Genomic DNA, 20995 nt, shown 5'->3' on the forward strand with positions numbered 1-20995 from the left:
GTTTCAGTTTGTAAAAATATATACAAACTAATTATTTTCCATTACTTTTCGGTTTATTGTTTTATGAATTAATTTAATTCAAATGAACAGTTTTGGAAATATATCCTTCTTTGCCCTCCTGCTGAAAGTTAGGGAGTTGTACTGTCTCTGGCAACTGGTCACCAACAAATATTTACTGAAGTAACTCCCTGCAAAACATGATAATTTTTACTTTTTAGTAGGTGAAAGAAATAATCATACATGATGACAACATTTAGAGGTCCTTGTAAGCAGATGGTGTAACTTTGGCTCTTTTCCACACTCCCAGCCTTTATGCTAAGCTAAATCCACCCTGGCCTCCAAATCACAGAAGTGGGAGCGGTCCCGATTTTCTCACATAAGTCTCGGAACGAAACTGCCAAGCAATTTCTTTAACAGAAGCATCCCACCGCCTACCACATTTCATTTGCAAACATACAATGCAATTATCGCGTTTGGAACAGATAAATATCCGACAAACAAGCCCCTGCACTCGATTCTGAGCTATAATTACGCTGCTGTGATTAAAATGAGTAATAAATGCTGTGAAAACAATCGCTGTGGTTAATGTTGTGAATGCTTACTTTAAGATTTGGTGACAGCAACTTGGAAATAATGCACAAAGTTGTGAGCGTGCGTAGACGTGGCTGGACAGAGGAGTCATTAGTCTGTGGATAAAAGTCTGGTCAGAGTCACAAGGCAGGAAACTTCATCCAAGAAAAAGAGTTCAGTAATAAGGTCAAGCAGAAAAGCCCTCTGTGCTTTGCAAAGGATTTTAGCAGTATATTCACTTCTGTATCCAGTTAAAGCTGCATAAATTTAGTGTCTTAGAGAAGTAGGAGTTTTAGTTTCATATTCAACCAAGACGAGTGTGTTTTCTTTCCCAGAAATCCTAAAGCCGTCTCTTAGCACAGACTGCTATACCAGGCCTACATGCCAGTACACTGGTGTGCTTATTGTTGGTGTTTTGCCTCTGGGATGCATGCGTGTATGCTGCAGATGCAGTGAAGGTAGTGATTTGGCTGGTGCAGGCCAGGATAATGGTGTGTTTGTAGTTCCTGCTAGTTTTCTCCAGTGGCCATCTCTTGCTGCCACAACGGTTCTTTGGATGTCTGCCTTGTGGTTCTGCCTGTTAAGGTGGCAATCTGGAAAGATGAATGTAAATCCATGATGAGGATGACAACGGGAAGACAGTTATTACTGGGTAAAGAGGCGAACGACAAGCATAGCTGGTTTTTCGTTTTGTTTTGTTTAACAAATGACTTGATTTTAGAATCTGTAAAACAAAAAAAAACCTCTTAATGAAAACATACTGGTTCGACAAACATCTGACTACAGACGTAAAAACAAAACCCAGTGCAGTGTCCAGTTTCCCGTTTTTTCCGACGTTGCAACATGCAGCACTGATTAGTTGTCGCGAAACAAATGTATGATGTGATTGAGCAATCACTGCGATGGGTCAGACAGATCTTCATGTACGTGGTTTCATTATCAATTATTAAGCGAGACTCTAAACAATTGGCTTAGTCATTAAATAAATGTCCTTTGCTCTGTACAGCAGTACATTTACATCTTCTGATATTAGCTTGGGGTGTGCAGAGTGTGTGTGAGCACATAATCCCTGTCCATTGGCTTTCTGTAGAGTATTTTCCTGATGAGCGGTCAGCTGGCAGGTAGTGATTACACAGGAATGGCTTTAAGTAGAGCCCGACCAATAGTGGTGTAATGGACCATAGTTGATCCATGATCTGCACGGATCCCCACCCATGGTTTGGCATACATGTGAACTATGGATTAAGAGCAGAGTTTAACCGTGATAATGCAAAATACAGTTTTATTACCGCTGTTTAAAGTAAGCAGAAGTGCACTTGGAGAGCACGCTCCTCCGCTAAGGCCAAAGCCCTATCTTGCAATTTTCAAGAACGTGATCTGGATCCGAACCAAAAATTTGATTGGCCATGCTCCACTTCCCAACTAAGTTTGATAAAATTCTGCCTGTTAGCTTTGGAGTTATCCTGCTAACAGACAAATAAACAGTGCTAAAAATGCTTTCGCCTTGGCAAGGAACGATTCCCTAAATCTCGAAGCAGAGCTACAGTGACAAGATACAGAGCAGCAGTGTGTATTATGGTTTTGCTGATTCAAAGTCATGATGGGATCCGAGCCACGAGTTTAGTGATTTTTTTGCACACCTACTGACCAAATCTGGACTTTTGGGGCCAAGTCTGATTCAGATTTTTAGTTAGTTAAAATTAAGATACAGAGAATCAGTTAATATTCTTTAAATGTATACTTTTATATCAGTGTGTTAAAGTTACATTGGAATTGATGAGGTAGTTCTTTATTAAATTGTACAATATTTCACAAACCAGTTTGGAGCTAACTGTGGAAAAAAGACCTTGACTCTACACCGCTGTCTTCTCAGAGGTGGTACGTACTTTGCTACATGTGTTGCCTGTGATAGTGCTGAGAATGATGGAGCTGATGGTGATGACACCATTTCTAAATTATCCGAGTTAGTATGCCAAACTGAGCTGAAAATGTAGTCTTTATCCCTCCTGTTTTTAGTTTATTCATATCCACATTGTTTGCTTCACACCCACTGCAGGTTTGCTTTGTCTTGTGTCTGGGAGTGTGATGGTTTGTGACGAAACCCGCAGCAGTGGTGCTGTCCACAAATATTAAGAAATAAATAGCCTGATGCGCCCTGACTGGGGGAGATGGCAGAGGAATGTTTCTGCGTTGCCTCACTCTGACAAATATATTGTCAGCTAGACAAAGTGCCCAGGTCTGTCACAAAGTCTGCCGTCCACTGGCAGATTGAAAGGGCAGAGCTCTATTAAGATAGATTTTAAAGCATTTCTGCTTTACTGAACAGTTTATAGTCAAGACAAAATGGATGACAGAGACAAAGGGAGATGGCACATATTAAAAGATCCCAGGGTGAAATTATTCTCAGGAAATAATGGATTCATAGCGCTGCACTGTCTGAATTCATGGCTTCAGACAAAGCTGCCTGCAGCAGAGTGTGTGGAGCAGCACAGCTGGAGGTGTGTTCACAGGTGAGGTGACGCAGTGCAGGTTTGGTATCCATTTTGGTGCGACAGGGCACCAGGGCTGCCTGCTGTAAGTGGTTCTTATTAGGAGCCCAAGCAGAAAAAAAAATGAGTGGCTTTAGGTGGCAAAGGCATTTGCAGACATCCTCAAAATCGACTACATCCTTGTAGAAATGCCTTTTTTCCCCCCTTTAAAAAAAAAAAAACAAAAAAAATGTAATCAATTACACAGGGTGATCTGTAACTCTTACTTTGATTGATGTAGTTCACACGAGTATATATATTTATTTCAATTAAAAATAATTGTGAAAAGACAATATCAGAACCAGAATAATCTTTAAAGGCAACTTATTTTTAGGGGATATTCCAATTTTCAGATGTTTTTCAAAATGTTGAATTTGACTAGAAACTGAGTATCCCATCTGACATTCAATCATTTATGTAATAAATTGTTACAGGAAATAGCTTAGACTTGGCTGGTCTTAACAAATGCAGCTCAACTTCACACTTTGCCCTTATCTTGTCCGTCAACCGTGTTTGTTGTGTTTCCTCAGGCCCACTCAGCACCGTATCGCGGTGTCCTCCCAATGAGTACCAGTGTGGGGGAACGGAGCTGTGCATCCACATGAGCAAGCTGTGCAACGGGGTCCCAGACTGCACCGACGGCTGGGATGAAGGCCCACACTGCAGAGGTATGACTTCATACGCGGCGTCACTCTGTGGGGACGCATGCATTTCTGAGATATGAAATATGAACAGTGCAGGTTAATAATGCAGCTCTTGTGCTAATACATTCCATCTGTGTGAAATACATGGAAGTAGGGACTGAATTTCTATTCCCTATTTTTTGTTGCCTACTTACAATAGTTGAATTCTGCACACTGGGAAACATCAGTGAAGCTACTGACTGATTCACAACATCACTGTTTATATTCCCAGATTGTGCCTCCTTCTGTGTAGGCCTTTTTTTTCAGCTATATTGTGTCACAGCCAACTGTATGTTTCACATACTGTATTTGTGGAACAAGACAGAGGCATTAACCCTATTCAGGACTTTTGGGTCTTTATTTATTATAAAAAGAGCGGCATTTGTCATGCATTTGGAACCAAAAATACGTCAACCTATTAGAAAATGTATTTAACATTGTATAAAAGTCTATAACGAACACCAACAAGTATTTTGCACATATTCTTTCTTTAAGTCCAATGGCCCCAAAAGACCTTCTGCGTATGACAACATGAAAGTCCTGAATAGGGTTAAATCATTCCGCTGAAATTAGGGAAGCGGCCATTTTTAAATCCGAAACTAGGAAGTAATTTGTCATGAGTTACAAGAATGTAATACTTTTTACAGGAATGTGCTGATCAAGCTGACCACAGGAAGAGAATATAAAACTTAATTGTGCAAAAGTGATGAATATATATGGATGAGTAAGGGGGATAAAGGGTACAGATCAGGAGAAGCAAAGGCCGACATTGTGCCCCTCGCATCACTAACTTACTCTTTGAAATAGTACGTTTTAGTAACCTTGGTAGTGAATTTTTATTTTGCTTGACACATAAGAAATTCTGCCTTTGCTACATCCGAGTTGTACAAAATCCATTGCTTACTGAATCAAAACAGAGGATTTAGTGATTTATGCCAAGGCTTAGAATCACAATTAGTCACCTGACCTCACTATCTTGACCACAACCTTGCTTTCCTATGAGACTTTTTTTTTTTCTTGAGTTAGCCACTTTTTCTTTCTAGACTTTATTTCCCCCACTACACCCTCAGTTTAAAAAATGAGGTAAAATGAAATATTTATTGAAGAAACATGGTGAGAGGTATTGGAAAGGACATTAAATTTTCATGCGCTCTCAGGCTGGCTAGACTTCTGTATAGTATGTGTGTGTTTGTGTGTGTATTCACCTCATAGTGGGGATGCAGCTGCTCTCCCAAAGGAAATGTGTGTGGTACCCACATGGCTGACCAATTATTTTAGGCCTGAGACTTGGTTTTCAGGGTTAGAGTTAGAATTGCAGTAGGCTGAAGTGCGGCGGCGTGTTTATGAAACATACATTTCTTCTCGTGACATCTTTTGCTTCGGTTTAGTGAAGTGCTCCAGTGAAGGGTCATCTGATTAATATGGGTGGTTTGCGTTCTGAACCGAAATAGTGCAGTTCGGGTAGTTTTATTCGCCCCAAAATAAATGTTTTGCGGTATGTGTCACGATAAGTTGTTTACATTGTTGCCCATGTTGGCTTTCTAAACCCATCTCAGTTGTTTGGTGCTCAGACTTGTTTTGGAAAATTCCAGGCATGTCTGTAATTTGAACTGTGGTTGTCTCAGCAAGCCTTGGGAGTACAGCAGGAAGACTTGTGTATTCCCTGAATTGCATGGAGATTGGAAGCAGGGCAACGGTTTGTAAGGAGCGCCTCGTCTGATGTTCACTGTCATAAAGAGCAGCTCATGTAAGAGTCTGAGATAACGGCTCAAAATGCACAAACTAGAGAAATCTGCTGATCTCTCTAGTTCCCTCGTTTTCCTCTTGCTCAGCACTTACAGCTCTTTGAAAGTTTTAACTTTGTTATTGATTTAGGAAATGTATTTGGTCAGTCGTGTGAAAATATGTACAGTACAGCAACAGAGCTGTGTGTTTTATCTTCAGAAGCGTGGCGCCTTGAAGGAGAGCTTCTCGACGCTGCTCCTCTCTCCCCAGAGGTGTTTTGTTAGTGTGAACAGTCTGACAGTGTTTCTGGGCAAAGTGAATCACTTGTGAGTGATAGATCTCAGCCTGGCTTGACATGACTGTGTGTGTTTGACTATGACTCACCACGTCTTGATTTATATCTCGCAGGATGCGCAGTGCGCTGTCAAAAACTCTGCTGATATTTCCATTATGCTGTCGGTCAGCTGACTGGAAGGTGTGATTGTAGCGTGTTATCTGTGCGCCCTTCAATATTTGATGTGTATGTAGCCTTGGAGATAGCAAGGGTTAGCGGGGAGGTATTGATTTTGAGCATAGGGCAGAAGTGTTTTGAGATTTCTCCTGTGTCTCTGGCCCTTCATTCACAGGCTTTATTGCACAGTTAACTTAAAGGAAGAATCCTCCTTAACGTCACTTAAAAATCTTAAAAGGATGACGTATTTTAATGACTTAAATTCACCCAGGAGATGAGCTGAAGACAACCAATTCATTCTGAAATGACTTAAATGTGTTGAATTTTCTTTGGATTTTGAATTTGGTTTGTGCCAACCAATACAACCAGTGGCATAATTTTACCAGTTACGCTTGACTATGCATTCACCTTCCTTTATTCAACTACATATTGTAGCCTGTTTTTTTGTTTTTGTTTTTGGTGAACCATAAATTAACCCTATTCAGAACTTTTGGGGTCTTTTGGACCCCAGGCCACTTGGTTTAGGTGACAGGTGTTGTTTTTTACTTTTGAAGATTTTTTTTAAATATGAAAAGAGGGACACTTGTCATGCATTTGGAACCAAAAATACATCAGCTTATCAGAAAATGTATTTAACATAGTATAAAAGTCTATAATGAATACCAACAAATATTTTGCACATATTCTTGGGGTCCAGTGGACCCCGAAAGACCCTCTGCGTATGGCAGCATCAAAGTCCTGAATAGGGTTAAAGAAAACCAGTCCATCAATGACCATTTCAACATCTGAATTTTGAGGAAATTAATTTATTATTTGCAGATTATTTAGGATTAAGTGCTCTCTGCTAATGTCTGTTGTTTTCAATTTAAAACACACTTACTGTCTTAATGTTAAAATGATGCTACTGCAACCTGCAAAGAATAACACTGTTAAAGCGCCTCTCTGGTCATTAATTAAACTCCTTAAACTCTCTTGTATCAGATGCCATTTATTTTATTACTTTACCTTTGCTCCTTTTTCGCCAACCAGTTATATATTAGATGAGGCAGGACTCATCACCCTGGTAACCCAGAAAACAAAGAAGCTTCAAACATACTGTGAAAGAGTTGCATTTGAACCCAAACCATGATATTTTCCTAAACTTAACCAATTTGTACATATGTACCTTACAATATATTATAGCAATGTACTTTACACCCATAGTGGGTGAAAGTCCAGTTGCTGTCCCAGCATCCTCCTCCAGCTGCCCACTCACAATGGCTCTGTGGCTTTTTCAAACTGGAAACTTTCTCTTATATATACAGGAATGTATTTTTTGGGATACAGGGTTTCTTTTGGTTTGTTATGTATAAAACCCCAGGAGTCAGAATAGTATTTCTGAATCACTGTAAACTAAAAATCTTGATTTTCACCAGAGGGGGTCTTTAAAGGCGGTGAAATGCATTAGCTTGTCCAGCTGTAATTGTCCACAACACTAACGCATCCTGTCCTCAGATTTGAATTCATTCACCAAGTGGGTCTGAAAACTACTTTATATTCATAACTGTCAACATCGGAACCACACTGAGAAACCATTTACACAGGTAGACACAGAAGCATCTTGCTATTCACCTTTGGAAAAGTAGACTCATAGGAAAATAACAAAAGTCACCACATGTTCTAAACTAGCATCCTTCTTCTGAATCTGTTGTGTTTTTGTGCGTGTGTTTGCTTTTATTCAATAATTAATTGTACTTCTAGTCTTGCAATCTTGTTATTGATTGACTTTAGCTTCTGACCTCCTCACACTCATCAATTTTAGTTAAATAGATGTGTTTTTTACATTCACACATCCCTCTTCAATTCTATTATTTAGTTTCTAAGCAACTGGGCTGACAATAAATTGTTCATACTTATTAATTAGTATGCTCCTCACTGTCAGGAGGAGGCCTCGGAGAAGGAAGTTGAGAAATGTAGCAACACACATCAAGTATTTATGCAGTTAAGCGCCCCGCTGAGCTCCAAATAGAAAGTGTACAATAGCAGCTTCAGTAGCACCTGTGTGCGATATGTGCAGGCACGCTGTAAGCTTGCTGCTCCTTCCTGATAGATACCGAGCAAGAGGAATAAAAGCTGAATGATCGCAGTATAATCTGTGGGTTTACAGTGAGATGTTGAATGAATTATTACGTAATTATTACAAATCCACCTCTGGTTCGAGAAACTGCCATGGTGTTTTGGGCACAATGCCAATGTCGGCGACAAGAAACAAACATTAATAAGATGTTGGCTTTTGCACTTCTTTATTCATTCATCCGCCTCCTGTCTCCCCCCCCCCCTTTGTTTCCTCTTTAGAGTATATATCCAACTGCTCGCTCATGGGCTGCCAGGAAAACTGTGCGGTGACTCCAGTAGGACCTGCTTGTTACTGTAAGAGTGGTTATGAGATCAGCCCGGATGGAAAGACATGCAAAGGTGAGTTCCTATAAGCAACGGCCACCCACCGGTCCTTGGCGATACCCGTGGTTCAGTGTGTGCTGTCTGTGAAGTCACAATGGAAAAGTAGACGATGATTCATTCTTTATTTTGATCTCTTCTTAATTTTAATGCCGCGTATCCCGCATTCCATCAACTACACAATAAGAATACCAATGAATGTGTGTACTTTTTTTTCTTGCTGTGTCGTATCAGTAACAAGCACATTGTTGGAGTGTACAACCAGTGTTTACTTATGTTTTTCAGAAACTAAACCAAATGTAGAGTACACAATGAATAGTTGAGGGGACCTGAGAGTGTGGAGAATTTCCTGCAAATAAACTGAGATCTTAGCAGCCATTGAGGTTATAGAGGAGTGACTGGCAAAGCTCCGTTATGTAGTGGTTATATTCCGCAACAAGGCAAAAACAAAAAAAAAGCATCACACCTTTTATTTAATCATGAAGCCAGTGTGACAAAAAAAATAAATAAATAACTGAGCATGAGATGCTGAACTGCAAGAATGAAAGTGAATAATAATCTGCATTTAATATACCATCTGTGGGCAGTTTTTAAATTTTTACTCTTGTTGTTTGTCCTCCCATTTCTGAGCTGAAATGAGTTATTTCGTGCTGTAACTAAGTAATGAGACCATCTGTGGCTTCTGTGTTTCAGACTTTGATGAGTGCAGTGTGTACGGGACCTGCAGTCAGTCCTGTACTAACACTGAAGGCTCCTACACCTGTTCCTGTGTGGAGGGCTACTTGTCCCAGCCAGACAACCGCTCCTGCAAGGCTAAGAATGGTAAGCGCCGTCAGACAGCGATGGGATTTAATGTGCACGAGATCGCCTGAGACCGGACGGACGTTCTGTTCCCCCGTTCCTCCTGTTTACCGTTTGTCTGTGTTGCATTGCCAGATCCTGTAGAACGTCTGCCTGTCCTGTTGATCGCCAACTCTCAGAACATCCAAGCCACCTCCCTGAGCGGCACCACGGTGCACAGTCTGCTGTCCACCAGCACCAAGCAAACCACAGCCATGGATTTCCTTTACGCCCAGGAAACTGTGTGCTGGATCCATGTGGGAGACTCGCCCTCATCCACACACCTGAAATGTGCCTTGATCCCCAATCTGAAGAGCTTCACGGAGGAGAAAATCATCAACATCTCCCTGAGCCTGCACCGTAAGTACACCGCAGCGGATTCTCTAGGTAGATTTGCAAATCACATCCTAAAGGTTCTAACTGTTTTGAGCGTACAGTAGCACTCGCTCACACAACTCAGAGTGTACCGTCCAGTTCTCTACACAGAAGAAGCTGCATCACAGTGGAACAAAGCATTGTGTTTTAGTTTGTGTTAGTGATGCACGACATTAACATTTCTGGCTGATATTGATATTCGATATTAAGCTTTCTGATATTACCAACAACCGATATTACCGATGTCGATATTCAATTTTTGTTCACACTGGAAAATGAGTATAATTAAGCACTGTGAGAACATGAAAACTATTCAGAAGAAGCCTATACCAAATTAGACCACATAGTCTCCTTTATTACGTAGCAAAAGTAAACCATATTTAAACATATTTTAACATATTTAACGTTCAAGTCCAGGACCATTTAAGTACAAAGATCTGTGAAATAGCAGCAATATCAAATGTAGAGACGAAGGCGCTAATGTTTGGACAATCATCGTTTTTTTCATTTCGGCTAAACTTGTTCATCGGGCCGATACCGATATATCAGGAAAAACACTAATATCGACCGATACTGATGTGGTTGCCGGTATATAGTGCATCCCTAGTTTGTATGTATTGTAATAGTTCTTAGCATTTTCTTTCTGGATGCCACATATACATGTAAATAGATTCATCGAGCTCCTCAGGATTTTTTAGACTGAATTCTTTCATTTCAGACGTACGATTTCTCACTGTGGGCCTTTCACACAGTAACAAACACAGACTTGGCCTCCACTCCAGCAAAGGTTATTAGACTTCTTCTCTTGCTTCACATACAGGGAGAGGAGAGGAGGAAGATTTGTCTATTTCTGCAGCATTTCCCCCAAGAAAAATACTCCATTATGCATGGCTGTCTGATTGAAATTAAGCATTGATGTGATGCATACCGTAGATGTGAGAAAGATAGAACAGATGCAGAAAAAGTGACACAGTAGGAATCCATTTATCCCACTACTCCTGCAGCGGGTGGATGTTGCTATCTGGAGATGAATGCAATTTGGTTCCTGCGTGACAATCATCCAGCATATCAAATATTTAAGTCACTCTCATTCACATGTGCTCTCCACCTGTCAGACAGGGAAAGTTACACCCACCCAGCCAATCCTCAGTCTTTCGATCGTATTTTTTTCTATGATGTGTCTATTTCTTCTTGATCTGATGTGTTTTTAATGTTTTTAACCTTATAACAAACAAGTGTCTTACCAGTGGGTCACTTTTTTTTTTAGCCACAAAGCTACTTAAAGGAAATTGAAGGGGGGGAAGTGTTAAAGGGGTTAACAAAAGTTCCAGTCAAATGTAAACAGCTGGACAAAATATGTCTGGAAATGTAGCCAAAACTGAAACTTAGGATCAATTCCTTTCAAACAGGCATGTCCTGAGACTCTCTGTGCTTCACTGTGTTCTGCACAGCCTGTGAGTCACAGATATTACGGCAGCACATTAAAAGCAGCTGGGTTTTTCCATGACTTAAGATTCGTTTCAGAAAACACTGGATTGTTTTTTTTTGTGCCCCGTAAGAATGAAACTAAAAGACAAACAGTCGAGATCTGAGGGAACAAATGCAGGCGTGTGTACTCGCATGTTTCTGAATGTAGACAAGCTGCAGGTCAAAAGCATCCCGCATCCTGCTTCCCTTCCTCCACATTATCGCTCCTTTGCTACAAGCCCTCTATTCCCAGTCATGCCCTGGCCTGGTTTCAGGCAGCTTGTCTTCTGTGAGTCAGGAGAAAAAGGAACCACAGAAACAACAACAAAAAGCCAGCAGGGACTCCTCATCATACTGTGTGTTTTCTTTTTTTCCTTTTTAAGTTGGTTGGCAGGTGGATTGTAATCATCTACTTTGTCCTTAACCTGCACGTTGCCTTCAGAAATGCCTTCAAAACACCATATACGGCAACAACACGGCTCTTCATAAAGCAAGTGAAGATTTATATCGTGCCAAAAAGAGCGAAAAAGAGGAACTTCTCTGAAACTGAGATCGAGGTACTTGTCAGCGAGGTTGAAACAAACCAGAAAATATTGTTTGGCGCGTGAAATGTTGGTATAAGCAGCAAAAGAAAAAATGCTACATGGGACAAGATAACCACCACAGTTATGTCTGTTGGGTCAGAGGAGAGATGGCTGGCAAAATTTTTAAAAAGTTGTTTGACGTTAAGCTCGGTGCCAAAAAACGCATCACAGCCCATGAAAGAGAAACGACTGCAACTGGAGGAGGATGAATTAGTATCCAGCGGTCACCCAGTGGATAACCCCGATCACCTACAGATGAGATGTTTTAACGCTCACCAATAAGCCAGCCATCTTCAACAGCTCCTGCTCGGAGACGCACCCACAGAGCTGTTCTAATCAATGAATGAGTTGTGTGTTCCTCCAGGCCACCGAGCAACAACGTTGGATAGCGACAAATGTGCATCTCAAATTATTTCTACATTGATTGAATGAAACCCTTTTCTATTTCCAAAATACATTCATTAGTGATGGTGCGTTGATTGCGATGTGGGTGCTGTCTATGGCTCCACTTATGTTGGGAATCGAATTCAGCGATGGCGTTAAGTCCCCGTTTGATTTGGGCTTGTTGGTGATGGCTGTAAGAGAACTAGATGTAGGCTGGAGCCAGGGGACTTATGGCATCCAACACTGCCGGCATGATCCTGCTCAGTGGTGGCTGGGAAACACCGCACATGTCTCCAACCTCACGCTGAAATGTGCTGGTGGTCAAAATCCCTGAATGTTTTCTATTTGTAGTTTCACTATTCTACCGCTAGATTATGTGCGTACGCAGAGCTGTGCGCATATTTACTCACATTCCTAAGTATAAGTACAAGTTGATAAATCCCATGCTTTGCGTAGAAATGTTCGTACGCACGCTCTACGCACATATCTGTGCGTACACACTGATGATAAATGAGGCCCCTGAAACTGCACTCTGATCAGGAGAGACTAAAATAGGAGAGAGGCTTAAAGATAATCAAATGCATTTATTTGACATCGTGTGCACAACAGGGGAAGTTGAAGAAATATGTTGGTGATTAGAGTGGTGTGCGAGCTACAGTGTAGCCAGAGGGAGCCTGGGTGCTTTTAATATAACAAGAGCCCACCTAAGAACATGATGTGTGAAAAAAATATTGGCAGTTTTTTCACCATGCATTTCCATTTCCCTTCATCGCTGTGGATCATGCATAAAATTAATCTGATATCGATGTGTAATTCATGCATAAAGGTGATTCATTTTCCTGGTCAGAAACAGCAGATTCATGTAGAGCCTGATTTACCTTCAGAAAATAAAATAGGTTCTCATTGGACATGTTTTCAATTAGCAATTAAGTGCAGTATTGCTTCTGAGATAGGCTAAACAGACACTCTTCCTCCTCTCCACACATCAGTGGCATCTGATCAGTTTTCATTCTTATTGTTATTTATAGGCATAATTATAAAATAAAATCAAGTGCTTTGTTAATGTTGTTTCTGACCACAAAAAAGTGGAAAAGTGAGCTCTCCTAAGGCCATGATATAGTTCACGTACTGGTTTAAACTCCATCATGACACTAAAGGGCTAATCATGCCATGAACTAAACAGGGAAACACCTTAAAGAAGAGCTGGATGAATGTAGGGCTGGTTTGAATAACAATTTCTGTTCTCCGGATATTCGGCCCCAATTAATGACGAATATCCTGAATATTTGGGGGTGCTGCATGGTGGTGGCGGGTGGGTTTCAGAGATCAAAATTGATACCCCGATTCCAGCACAGCGAATGAATAGTCGGCTATTCAGGTCCAGTCGTAGATGAATGAGATGAGAAATAATACTTCTAATGAGCTCAGTGAAAAGACTCCTGGATGTTGGTTGTGATGGTTGACTGGAAGTGATCTGATGCTGAAATGGCAGCTGACAGAAGAAGAAATTTGCTCTCAGAGGCTGTGGCAAAACTGGATTGGTTGAAAAAGTGGAAAAGTCTGCTGACTGAGTTAGAATGGAGAGAGAGAGAGAGAGAGAGAGAGAGAGAGAGAGAGAGAGAGCACATTCCTGATGGAACTCTTGCTAAACCTAATTTCTGATCTCTAGACGACACACAGTCATGCAGAAATACTAGAACTGTATGGAATTGCAAAGCACAGTTTTATTCCTCTTCTTTCTGTGTCTCGTTGTTGTTTTTTTTTTTACTTGCCTTCGACTATTGTGAACCAGCACATCTGCTCGCTGTGCAGCGCCTTGTCTTTGCTCACAGCCCTTCTCCATGTGACTAAAGAATGCATTAACATGACAGAAATGACTTACTCCGTGCAGACCGTTATGAAAATGAAAAAGCCCAATGGTGACAGTCTTTCAGCTCTGTCCTCCACATGCACGCACAATGCGGTGTAGCTGTCATTTGGAAATATTTCTCTTCTAAACCAGATGATATCAGACAAGCTCAGACCAGGAAGAATTAGGTGTTTTGGTGTCCCTCGCCGTAATGAAAGGAAAATATAGTCTGATGCATGTTTCTGTGTTTTGAGCATTTGTTGTTAACACATTATGGAGAACATCCCTTTCATGCAGGTAAAACAACAATGCAAACACCCACCTCAGAATTGCAGAAAAGGTGCTACGTTGGTTTATTTATTTAGAAATAGCTTTCCTGTTAGGGATAAAATGTGTTTGTGTGTAATTGTTTTAATCGGAGCAACTGAAAAAAGAAAAGAAAAGAAAAAGAATTATCACTGTTGCTATATTCACCCAGCTGTAACCAGAAACTCAATGGCTCACAACTGATTTAAGCTGATTTGAGCCAATTTAAGAACCAGAAGAATTTGCAGGAAATTCCAGTAGCTTCAGCTGGGCTATACACGCCTGCCCTCCGCACACATGCACACCCACACACACACTGCGGCGCTTGTATGCAGACATACGGATAAACACATGTGCGCACACCCACACGGCGACAAAATGGAGAACTGGCTGGGTTGAGGAGCAAGGACAGGATGTGGACGACACATGATGAAGGATTAGAAATGTATTGCTGCAATAAGGAAGCAGTTGAAGGACGCTGCTTTTTTTCTGCATCCTGGTGACCATGTTGTTTTTTCCCATGCAAGTGTTTGTATACTTTAAAAAAAAAAAGGCATAGGGATGCTGATTGTGAAGGATCTTGACAAAGAAAATGAAACCCTGGTTGTTTCCCAGCATGACTGACTTGTAGGAAGTGCAGTGAAGCAAGCAGGGGCTGGATTTATAAAACAAGCAAACAAGCATGATGGGACCCATAAACTAATATATTGTTGAACAACCCCTTGAGCCAATCACTGCAGTCAAGTGTTTTCTGTGACTCTCAATCAGACTTCTACACCTGCTGACAGGTATTTTGATTTTGGCCCACTGCTCATCAGCAAAGTGCTCTAATTTGTCTGGGGCAGTTTTCTTTGTTTTGTTTTTTTGTTTTGTTTTAATTATTCTTTTCACCCACAATTCAAAAGCAATGTCATATTTTACTAAATTATAATTTAGCAAATTTTTATTTATCATCACTTTTTTTCAATTTCCAGTTATTTGAGTGACTATTATGAATTTTGCCTTTTCTTTAATGGAAGGGTATGAATACATTTGAGGATGACTGTATATCTTAAAGATATCTACTCTGACTAGTTGGAGGACCCTAAACGACATCAGCGCACAAACATACAAAAACTAAAGAGGAGATTTTCCTCATCTGTTCCAGACCATAATTTGGAACGACCGCCCAGGCGGCAGAGTTGATCTTTCGGACAGGCTGCTGGCGTGTGAGTGTGACAGAATAGGAGGAGCAGGTTTATGCTTACAGTCAACATGGAAGGAGCCAGCGGCAACCATTGGTAGGGGTGAACATACAGGAAATGATGCACGTGTGGTTTTGAGTGACTCATGACCTCAGAATGCCACAGATGAGTTGTCCAGATGTGTCTCCGCCCCCTTTGCACTCTCACTCTCTCTCTTTCATCACATTCCCGTTGACTTTTCCTTTTTTTTTTTTTTTTTTGTCCTCAGTCCCACTTTGTGCTCCCAAATTACATGAAACATATACTTACTTTCATTCTATATTTGACAGCGCTTGTTTGTTGCTAATTATACCAGTCTCCCAAAATCACAATCGAATGCACAAGGGCAGTAATGCGAGAACCGCGAGTGTAAAAATGAATAATCTCGCTGGTCTCACAAACAGAATCTATCTGAGCAGGATTAAAACATGATTAAGAGTATACAGCCACGGTAAAAATGTATATAATTATATTTTACTTTAAGCCTGGTTATTTGGTCGTAGCCTAAAACATCTGCAATATCTGCATCCTGAGGGGGACATGAATGTGCCAATGAAATGTCCTGATTATCCCTGCAATAGCTGTCTCATACGTTTCTCTCAAAACCACAAATGTCAACTTCATGCTTAGCTAGAGGAAAAAGCAGGGGATCATGCAGTATAAGTCTGTAAGATTCATCCTCTGAGCGCCATAAATATCTGCACTAAACTTTATGGCAATGCATCCATATAGCTGCAGAGATATTTCAGTCTGAATTTAAGTAGCGTACTTTCAGAATGACACGTGCCGCTAGCGTGTCTAAAAGTCTTTAAATTTCAGTAGTTAAAGCGAATAAAGGCTTTTTTTGGGGGTTCCTGGAGCTAAAGGAAGCATCTGCACATTCAAAGCAAGGTGCACTGTTTATTTGCTGGTCAGTTATAGAAAAAATCCTGATGAAAATTGGATTAAAAACACAATTCACGGTACAAGCATAATGTCTTTTAAGCATTTGTTGTTTTGCCTAATTGCTTTTCTCTGCACTCTCAGTTACGTAAACCGTTTTCTAATTAAGCTCATTGTGCGTTATTCATTCTAAACTGTGGCGTGGATACTTCCAGCATTAAAACAACCAACCTTTGGGTGGGCCTCATAGCTGAGGTGGAAATGTCCAAAAAAAAAGAAAAAAAAAAAGATGTGCATTATCTGTCGCTAGCAGCAGGAAGAAGTACAAGATTGCTGTGAGTTCTGCCTATTGGAAATCGAGAAATTAAGTGACATGGGTTTAACTTCGCTAGAAAGCGGGCATTGATGCTCCACACTATGCACAGGAGGGCTGATCCCAGAGCTGTCACTAAGCCTCCCTTCCCTGCTTGTACTGTAAGAGCCACGGTACCTGCTAGTTCTGCACAACGAGCTACAGTGTGCTGCTGAGGACTGACACTGGGCCCTGAAATCTCCTTAAGAGGTCATGTGCCATTAAAAGGCAAGCCAGTCAGCACATTTTCAAATCTTCTTTTCATTCAACACTATGGTCAGCTATAAGCTTCTCTCTCTCCCTCTCTCCTCCCCCCCACCCTCCCTCCTCGCACATTATTAGTCTTCATTTTAGTCCCTCAGCTCCTCCGTCCCTTTCAGCTTTTTGTGGCCCTGGTGGCTCCTAACAGAACCACATTTAGAGTGATTTTTATTCTGCTGTTACTCCCTGGCTTCAAAGCTGCAGTCAGACATTTAAAACTGACACTTCAGAGGTATCAAAGCTGAAATTGTCTCCATTAAAAGTGATGGCACTGACATAACTACACAACTGACCTGTGTTGGTGGTGCAGTACAACAGCGAAGACGTATGTCCCCCTCACTTCTACTGCTGCACATAGTTACCGGATTGAAAACCTTGCCGCGTTTAGACACGTGTATTTAAAATACGTTATCTTGACATGCACTTGTTTTTCTTAGACCAACAGGGAGCACAGAGACAAACGAGTAAACACGAAAAAATAAGTTGTTTAGAGAGAGGAAGGGTAACCGAAGAAGGCAGCTGGTTCTGTTTTTTCAATTATGCTGTGTTGTTTTTTATAGCATAGTTTCAGACAGACAGAGCTGCAGTTAATGAATCCAGACTGTTTTCCCACCTCTGGGGAACAGACAAAAGGGGAGGGATAGGGGGATGATGCATGGAGGAGGAGGAAGAGGAAAGAGAATGGGAGGAGATAGAAAAGTCTTTGCTGGAGCCATTTCTGTTTTGCAGAAGTGGAGGAAAATGGAGAGCAGTTGGAGTCGGCGAGCGAAGGATGCACTTTTTTTTTTTTTTAAGGGTTTTCAGAACACTTCTGATATTGCACAATCTCCTCTTTTCTCCCCTCCTTTGTTTATCCATTGCTTAATCGAGGAATCAGTGTGTTGTGGGGCAGCTGGAAGCATTTAAACAGAGAACTCTGTGTTAAAAATTAAGAGCACCTTTGGGACTACAGCCCCTGATTCCCATAAACCTCAGAAATGCTGCTGCACAATGGCCAAGTTTCCCTAGTGGAAATTAGATCGCTCTCTCTCCCTCTTTCTTCTTTTCTCTGTCTTCTTTTTTCTCACTTTTTCTTCCTCTCCTCTCCATCTCCTCTGCATTTTTAGTCGGACCCGAAATATTTGAAAGCGTTCCATTTCCCTCCCTTTGCTCGTCGGGCTCTTCAGAAAAATGTGTCAGTTTTTCTAAACACAGAGGGCTCCTCTGGAATTACAGTCAGATTTATTGGTTCGTAGCTGGTGAGCTTTCACTATGTGTGCTTTTATTGCGTTCTTACGTGGAGGAATCTGCTTTATCATTTCCTGCTCCCAGGATTTTCTTTCCTGGGTTGGAGAAATCGATCCTCTGGTCTCACCTAAATCAGCACAGCGGCCCGATCACGCTTTTAAACATACCGCCGTGTCAGACCACCTCCCTTAGCGCTAAGCGCTGCGTGACCAAAGACCCCTACAGTACGACTTTCGCCCTACATATGAAGTGTTTGAGCGTGTGTGTGTTTGTGAGTCAGTGTGTGTCGGAGTAGGACCGAGCTCGTAGCAGCTGTGAAAATACAAGTCTTGTGGCTTGTGCAGCCCTCCTACCCACTGCTTCTCTTACTTTCTCTCTATAGTTTTCATCCTGTATGCCAAGATTAATATTTAAAAGTGCTAATGCCAGTGCTGGAAGAAGTATTTAAATACATTTGTAGAAGCAAAAGTTACATGAAAATGTTACTGAAATTGGCTGTAATCAGTATTTTATATTAACAATGTATCACTTGACTACTGTGTGAAAACGATTGCTCATCAGATAATTATCACCCGCAATGAACCTTTATGGTCTTTCAGTTCTTGTTTTGCTTCTCTGCTCTGCAGCTCGACTGTTTTTGTTCACATCAGTCTAATATCTTTGGTTTCAGTTGCAGGAAGCATGCTGTTTTGTTTTTTGGCCTTAAACCCTTCGTTAGAACAATTCCGACAAAGAGACTCAGGGAGCTGAAACAGGGAAAGACATCAGCCAAAGTTCTCGGACAATCAAACCCGCGGTCGATGCTGTTGTATTGTTTGCTTTCCAATCACTCTTCTCCCAGATTGTCCGAGCTATTTTCAGAGGAAATGCTCGCAACCCCGCTGTGTGTCACCTGTGGAGCATCAAACAGCAGTGTTTAGCGGAAAAAAAAAGAATTGAATTTCTTTGCCCCAGGAATTAGAGTGAAAACCGAAAAACACAACTAAGCACCTACATCCATCAGGTGGACGCCCAGTGAATGTAAATATGGCTCCTTGTATGTGAAAACTGAGCAACTAACAGCTGCTACATGTTGTGTTGTGTTTATCACTGAGGGTCTCAAATCACCAAAATCAAAGATTGCATAGACCGTATGTAAAGATGGACGATGTGTCGCCACTTCCTCACACTGTCCAAAATGTGAAGCCAGAATGTTTGTTGTGGAAATGTGCATTGCGCTAATGTTATTTACAACCAGATACTGCAGAACTGAAGTCCTGCTTTAATCTATTAAACTTCATGTTTTCAAGCTGCTACATGCTTATTTAAAAAAATGGAGTGTTGAACATACATAAAAGTTTTTTTTTTTGTTTTTTTTAAAAAATCTTAATATGGTAGAAATCTTATCTGGAAAAAAAAAATATTTTTGGCATATTTCTTTATTTTGGTTCTCGGTGCATCACTTCTGAGGAGCTGTTACACTTTATTGGGTTAACTGTACTCAAAGCATCAAAAGTAACAGTACTCAGTATGCAAACAGATTGAATCACTGTTATGGTATTACATTATTACTACTATACTGTTGGATTATTACTAATGCATTATATTAGCATAATTTTAATGACGTATTGTGTGGAGTTAATTGTGAATTGTTGTTTAATGCAGCCAAATAAATGTAGCAGAGTAAAAACTACCAAATTAACCTTTGAAATCTGGAGCAGATTTTCATTAATTCTGTGAGCTTGAATACATTTCTAAGATACTTGTTCTTAATTATATACAGTACTTAAGTGAATGTACTTCGTTACCACAACTCAACACTGTAAACTGTTCATTCTGGGCCTCCAGTAACCTTCAGCATCTCCTCCCGCTTTAACAATGCCTTTCTTTCTCCGATCGCTGGCTCAGACTCGGTGTGGCTGAGCTGAGGTTTGAGGAAAGGAAGGAAGAGGAGGGATAGAGGGAACCAGGGAGAGGGGTCTATTAATGTCTCATGTTATTCTACCATCCACTGTTTTCTTCTCCCTCAGACCCTCCCTCTTCACCACATTCGGGGCAGATTTGAGGAGGGGCATTAACACTGTTTTTATGTTGAACTTCAACAGGCATTAAATGTTCTATAAAGTTTGTGCGCGGTGCCATGTGCACATGTCAAGGTGTTTGAGTTTCATCTGTGGGTGGGGAGCTTGTGTGTCCCCCCCTCTCACGAAAACACACCGAGCAGAAACCAGACACCCGTCATCATCGCTCAGCTACTACTCCACCGACATCACACTCCTCGAAGCAGCCTGTCTCATATTTTGTCTGTCTGAATGACTGTGAGTGACAGACGCATTACCTAGACACTTGCTAATTGGTGTTGTCTGTCATCTCATTTGTCAGTCAAAAAAAAATAAATCTCTGAACCTGAAAATCTGGACTGTTGTGTGGTATGAATGTGTGCATGAGAAAAAGAGCTTCTGTACAGTATGGCTCACCGGTTATTTCCTCACGCAAGTGCGAGTCAAACTTTTGCTAAAAGTATGTCCGCTTCAAGTCCCATATCGTTCAAGAATAAATCACTAAAAGTTTCAGTTCTTTTCTTTTTTTTTTGTACCTCACCTTGCTCCTCCATCTCACCCTCTCCCCCTCCCCACTCCTCTGTCCAGATGTGGAGCAGATGGCCATTGACTGGCTCACCGGAAACTTCTACTTTGTGGATGACGTGGACGACAGAATCTTCGTGTGCGACAAAGACGGCCAGACATGTGTCACCCTGCTGGACCAGGAGCTGTTCAACCCTAAAGGCATTGCCCTGGACCCCACCATGGGGTTAGTTTGATCTCTTGCTTTCCGTCTCATGCATAAACAACAACAGGCATACAAATACAGAG

General features: G+C 41.2%; 1 protein-coding gene across 2 annotated transcripts in view; it reads left to right on the forward strand.

Moving 5' to 3' along the window:
* Window positions 1-20995, forward strand: part of LOC103376578 (low-density lipoprotein receptor-related protein 1-like) — a 99710-nt gene that overhangs the window by 26435 nt on the left and 52280 nt on the right. For both annotated transcript variants that reach the window (XM_008306993.1, XM_008306994.1), the window contains 5 exons: window positions 3629-3766; window positions 8292-8411; window positions 9087-9215; window positions 9330-9593; window positions 20771-20933. In XM_008306993.1, coding sequence (XP_008305215.1) covers window positions 3629-3766; window positions 8292-8411; window positions 9087-9215; window positions 9330-9593; window positions 20771-20933 — 814 coding nt within the window. The remainder of the gene's footprint in view (window positions 1-3628; window positions 3767-8291; window positions 8412-9086; window positions 9216-9329; window positions 9594-20770; window positions 20934-20995) is intronic.

This window comes from Stegastes partitus, unplaced genomic scaffold (assembly GCF_000690725.1).
Source record: "Stegastes partitus isolate 25-593 unplaced genomic scaffold, Stegastes_partitus-1.0.2 Scaffold51, whole genome shotgun sequence".
NCBI classification, from domain to species: domain Eukaryota; kingdom Metazoa; phylum Chordata; class Actinopteri; family Pomacentridae; genus Stegastes; species Stegastes partitus.